This window comes from Epinephelus fuscoguttatus, linkage group LG20, assembly GCF_011397635.1.
Source record: "Epinephelus fuscoguttatus linkage group LG20, E.fuscoguttatus.final_Chr_v1".
Taxonomy (NCBI): domain Eukaryota; kingdom Metazoa; phylum Chordata; class Actinopteri; order Perciformes; family Serranidae; genus Epinephelus; species Epinephelus fuscoguttatus.
In genome coordinates this window covers 32935756-32941755 of record NC_064771.1, presented here as the reverse complement: position 1 = coordinate 32941755, position 6000 = coordinate 32935756, and the positions used below count along the sequence as shown (strand labels likewise).

At 46.2% G+C, this 6000-nt stretch overlaps 1 protein-coding gene across 1 annotated transcript in view; it reads right to left on the bottom strand.

The window, feature by feature from the left end:
- Positions 1-1629: 1629 nt before the first annotated feature.
- The window catches only part of wnt3 (wingless-type MMTV integration site family, member 3), a 30810-nt gene continuing 26439 nt past the window's right edge, over positions 1630-6000 (bottom strand). The window contains exon 4 of the mRNA XM_049564465.1: positions 1630-2109. Coding sequence (XP_049420422.1) covers positions 1630-2109 — 480 coding nt within the window. The remainder of the gene's footprint in view (positions 2110-6000) is intronic.

The window sequence follows — 6000 nt, the reverse complement described above, 5'->3', positions numbered from 1 at the left end:
TTTGTTAAAAAATTACAAGTCAGAGTCAGCCGGGCAGACGTCCATGCCTCTGGGGCAAAAAAAAATTATATTGAGAGTAAATTATGCTTCCAGTATCTCCAAAACCAAAACCGCAGGGCAGGAGTGTTTTTGGGGTGTACTGACAAGAGAACAAGTTCATAAATCAGGCTTCTTAAAAACCTCAACTGTCCAACTGAGGGAAAATCAGGAGAGAAGGAAGGGAGGGTGTGAAAGCCAATCAGAACCTGCTCCGGTCTCCACATGTCGTCACATGTCCCCCTTTTTCTTTTCTCTCTCTCTTTTTTTTTTTTTTACAGTGATAAAAGAAAGCGTCAGACAAAAGATGGACCTGATGAATGCATGAAGTGTTAGATAAAAAGATCTCCCAATAATCACTTTGCTCATAAGACCAGAATTAATATTAAGCATGCTGAAGCTTGACTCACGTTTGATGCGTACCTTTATAAAATGAAACAGCCACAAATGATCTTCTACTCAGTCATATAATTTGCTGCTTGTTTTTCACCCCGTCGCTCCTTAGATTGAATAATGTACGACTGTGTTGCATCGCACATGTGGAAATCATGAGCAATATACAGGTTGATCGTGCCCGAACCCTGGAACAAAGCTGTCATTCATGAGCACTGCTAGCTTGCGATGAAGGAGAATTTGCTCGCGTAAACAATGCTCAAATCTTAACCACCTGGAGTAACTGAATAGTGCATACATATACATGTGAAGGGTTGTTAGTTAGTGGAATGAGCATGCTTGTTCACACACATGCTGCATACCTCCAGTCCCAGCCCAATGGTAATATTTCAGAAATGCAGGGCTATAAAATCAGACTGTAGCATATATCTTCCAGGCTTCCCGGTTGACTGGTGCGGTAGAGTCAGTCAGCAGGGAGAGTAGCAACACTGAGGATTTCATCAGCTCAGTAGTTTACAAAAGACAGGACTGTGGCACTTCCCAACACCTGCCTGCTGTTTTCAGTTCAGTTCAGTAGTTACAAAGTGATGGTTTCCTGGGGCTGTGTTCAGTATCACTTACGACTAAGTGACAGTGTAGAGGTTGGTTTAGTTTAAAAAACAAAACAAAAGGTAAACCAGCCAGACCGGCCGGAGAAGTGAGGTGTTAGTTAGAAGATGCTTTTTATTCAAAAGCAAAGAGAGTCTGAAAGTTTTTTACTGCATTAATCTCACAGGTAAAAAGTGTTACTGTACATGCCGCAAACGTGTTGGCATGAAGGGGGGAAATAAATAAAGACGAGGGGGAGGGAGGGGCCCAATGCTGCGGGGAGAGGAACAAAGATGCACAACTGTAGCTCCGTCCCATGAGAGCGGACTAGACCTCAGACTCAGATTGGTCGGGTCATCTGGTCAGATATTATGGAGATGGGTGTAGTGGTTTGGAAGACGGATTCTAGGGCGGGTTTTTACAAATAAAGGTATAGAAGTATCCATAGTTGATGTGCCATTACCCATTAGGGCCTGAGTGTGTGTGCTGGTGAATATGTTTCTGTGTGGGATGCGTGTCAGGGGGAAGCAGGGATGTCGTGCAGGAGGTGGGGGAGTTGACGGGTGGGTGGGCAGCACTTGTAGTCCAGCAGTCTGAAAGCACAGGCCTCTCTCACTTGCACGTGTGGACGTCGTAAACGCGCACACACTCCTGACAACTGACGTAGCAGCACCAGTGGAAGATGCAGTGACACTTCTCTTTGCGTTTCTCAGTCCGGGTGTTGTGGCCGCGGCCGCAGCACAGCAGGTCGCAGCCCTCGATGCCATGCGACGACACGTTGCAGGCTCGGTCGCGCGTTCCGAAGGAGCCGGTCTCCGGGTTGGGCTCGCAGAAGTTGGGCGAGCCCTCGTAGTAGACCAGGTCGCGCTCGGTGGGGTGTTTGAAGAAGTTGTACTTGACACGCAGCGTCTCCACCCAGCCTCGTGACTCGCGGTGTTTCTCCACCACCATCTCCGAAGCGCTGTCGTACTTGTCCTTCAGGTAGTCGCCCAGCATGCGGAAGTCTGGTTGCGCCCACCAGCAGGTCTTCACCTCGCAGCTTCCTGACAGGCCGTGACATTTGCAGCGCAGGTGCATGTGGTCGAGGATGGTCTGAGAAACACAGAGGACACTTTTATATTCACTTTGTAGGAATGTTTAAAATCAGTTCTAAACTTAATTTAATTCCTAGATGAAAAAAAAGCATGTACATATGCATTTTCATTGCATGGTATAACACGACTCTTTTGATTTTCCATTAGCAAAAGTTGCTTGTGATACCTGGTACTTTTTTTGGTACTGCTAAGTGAGCTGAGGTGATACTAGAAGGTAGAGTCATCACTAGCAGGACACAAGACCTCTTGCACATAGCCACCATTTTTTTAGCCAAGATACTGTCAGTAGTAATCATAATATTTTTTTATTCATTCCACCCAGATTTTTAAAAAATGGCAACTTGCACAACTACGCTGCACACTCTGCTGTTCAATTGCCAATATGCAGGTGTTCCCCTGATTGGTTGCCAAAAAAAGGATTCAGTGATTGTCACATTGAAGATGATGTAACTGCAGTTTCACGCAGCGGCGCTATGGCGATCAGCTTCCGCCTACACTGGCGGGGTACTATCTGCAGTGGAAAATAAAATGGAGGAATGACCTGGCACCAGCAGTGAGCTGAGTCAAGTTGAGTCGAACCATTCAGTGGAAATGCATTAGTGAAGCTATTTATCAGCCTGGCATGCATCCAAATTTTTAAGCTTTCATAACCCATTTTTCCTGATCGCTTAAAGCAATACTTCACCAAAAGTATGTCTTCAGAGTGTGAAGAGTCACTGCCTGTTGGCTTTGAGAGGCGGCTCTGAAGCAAGATTCACAGTAGTTCCAATGTATTCCTATGGAAATCCAGAGTCATTGCTTAAGGTGTAAAAAAAAAAAAAAACTTCTTTAATACACAGACCACTTCTCGTCAGTGAATCCATGGGTTCATTGTGCTCCAAACAATTTTCACTTAGCAAATAAATCCCTTGGCAGGTCGTGGGATCAGTTTCTGTCACTTTCAGTGCCTGTTTACACCTGGTATTAACATGTATCTCAGGTGATCAGATCACAAGTGGACAGCGTTCAATACAAGCGTAATAACCACCGTGACACGTTGTCTACCGATCACTCAAACCACTTGCCGAGGTGGTCTGGGACGTATTTGACCACATATCTTATGAAGCGTAAACACTAATGTGTCCTGATACGTTCCCAACAAGGATTGTCGACAGCCCCACGCCGACAGCAGCTGGACTCGCAGGGGCACTCCTGCACTTCTTGCCACAGTCCTATTTCCAGCCTCACCGCCCAGAGAATTAAATGCATTTTTCCCCCACTCACTCTCTGCTTGTTCATACCAGCTCCCATAGCAGCTCTTTTCTCTGCTCCTATGGCAGCTCGACTCCTCTCCTCACCACTGATGTATAAAGAGAATTCTGTAGCTGCTGCTGTGTCTCGTGTGTGACAAAGACTGGACGAGGAGAGGCTCGTTGGTGAGGTCAAGAAATATCTTAAGCTAAACGACCCACAGTCCTGTCATTTTAAAGACAGTGGCCAAAAAGATAATTCCTGGCAAGTCATAGCTCTGGAGATCGACTCTTCACGTGAGAAATCAAGTTTAATTAGGGGCTCTCCACACGTGATTTTAAGCTAATGCATAGATGGAGGAAGTACAGATCTTTCAATAAAAGTAGTGACAACTTTGCGTGGTTGTCAGTTGATCTGCAACAGCGTGACACGTCCAGTGTGTGCTGTGGGCGGTACTTGATGGGCGTCACATGATGTGATGCACTACAGCGGCTCTGGTATGTTTTCAGCTTTACTGTGTGCTGGGCCCTTTGACCCTATGGCATAATCGACATAGGCAGTAAGCGGTAGTCAGATGGAGACACATGATAATACCAGAAGTAAAAAGGCTCTCAGTTGTCACTGGAATCCACTTCAACCGCTGTGACTTCAAGCTGAAATCGCCCGCCATCCTTTTGGAAGAATCAAGCCACAAACTTTTTAAAGCCACCACTCAAGGCCAACTGTTGGTGAGAATTTGAAACAAAAAAAAGGTAGATTTTGGGTGGAGTGTTCCTTTAAAGTGTATTTAACTACACTGTGCTGGTCTTAATTAAATAACTGACTCAGAACTTGTCATGTCGGTCACTGCCAAAGAAGATCTGTTGGGATTTGAGGTCAGAAATTAACAGGAAATTCAGTAACGCAGACAAACGAAACCACTGAAGACTCTCAGAGCAGGCCAAGAAAAACAATGTGCCACTGGCTGCAATTTATTTAAGTGTCATGCAGCTGTGAAGTACAGAGGCTCTGCGCTGCTGCTAATTCTCTCTGAAGTCACTGGCTCACATCATGAGTGTGCCGCCGCGAGGCTTATTTCACCTTTGTGTTTTGATTTTGTTGTGCTTTAATTCAACAGCTATATTTAGCCGCAGAATTCCCCCAGCTGGGGCGGAAGGCAGGTGGCTGTGGCACCTCTGGCTGAGGAAGGGGAGAGAGGGGGCAGCGGTGGGAGGGTGGGGGGGGGGTTGGACTCGTGACATCACTCTGTGAGCTTGTCATGCCAACATCAAGTCCCAGAGGCCCTCGGGGCTAAATAATGGAGCGTGAGAGGGCCAGGTGGAGAGGAGAGGAGACTCCTGACAGTGCTGCTGTTCAGTTAGCTCCTGTGGTCTCCCCGGCTGCTCCTGTGTGCTCAGATCAAAGGGCTGTCTTGTTGCCGTGTGGTCCCTCCATTTGCCCCTCAGCGAGCAGCCGGGGAGCCTATTTTTTTCCGAGCGGTGACAGCAGCCAGTGATGTTTTAAGTCTGAGCTGATTTCCTTCTTTTCCCCCTCAACTCACTCGGGTTATTTGACTGTCAGGGAATTTTTTCATTGGGATGCAAGGCATGAAAGGCGAGGTGTGGGAGCGAGGCAGGAGGGAGGGTGTTGCTTAGATGAGTAATTAACCAGTCATTCAAAGTCAAGTGCTCATTTTCAGGTGGAAACTCAGAAATGTGCGAACAAGTCAAATACCAAATCCCTGCCCGTCACACGAACAATTGGTAATCCCAAACAGTAATGTTTCCTGGATAAATCCCCTCCATTTGCACGATAGTCAGGTTGTTGTCCATTGTTTGCTGCATCTCTGTTTCACTTTTCCCCTTTAACTCCATTTTACAGTACAATATGTGCTGAGGTTGTCTAATGAATGTGATGTATTATAGTGCTGTGACCTGTCATGCCACTGTGCAAAATGTGCTCAACAATGGAACCTGATATTTAGTCAAACCTCTAACCTCTAACTATGAACAGTTTAGTTCTACAGTAATCAATATGTACGCTATCTGACCAAAAGTATGTGGACTTCCCTGTCCATCTCTGGCATGCCAGGCCCCTTAGTTCAGCTGTTCCCAACCAAAAGTCCAAAAGTGGGTCGCAGGTCCATTCTTAATGCACCATAAGTGACTTGCGAAGTTGTCAAGTTTGTGAAAAACACACTTTATTTTGAAGTACAGTGAATTTCTGGGGCATAGCTTTTATTTTGAAGTGCTGTTTCCTGCTGTAGAGTGAGTGACTAACAGACTACTACTCGACAGAGACAGCAAACTAGCTTGAGGACATGGCCAAATGCAAGTATGACGCCTAATATGCGTGGAACTTGAACTGATGACGACGAACAACTGCCTTAGTTCATGTGAAGCAAAAATTTTAAGGCCCCAACACGCCATGCTGATGATTGGCTGTTGGTCAATGGTGGGCCTAGGTGAGCATCTGTCGCCCTAGGTTTTGGCCATGTGTCCTGCATGGTTGGCACTAATTAGCCCTTGTCGGCTTTTTTGCGGCTAATTCAGCACGTGTGATTGGTGTCCGAAACAGCGGAGCCCACCAGTGAAAGAAATCCCTCTGATTGGCAGTACAGCTCTGTGCACGAGAAGAGAAATGAAAGTGAGGAAAGTAAACAAATGACTAAATTCAAAAG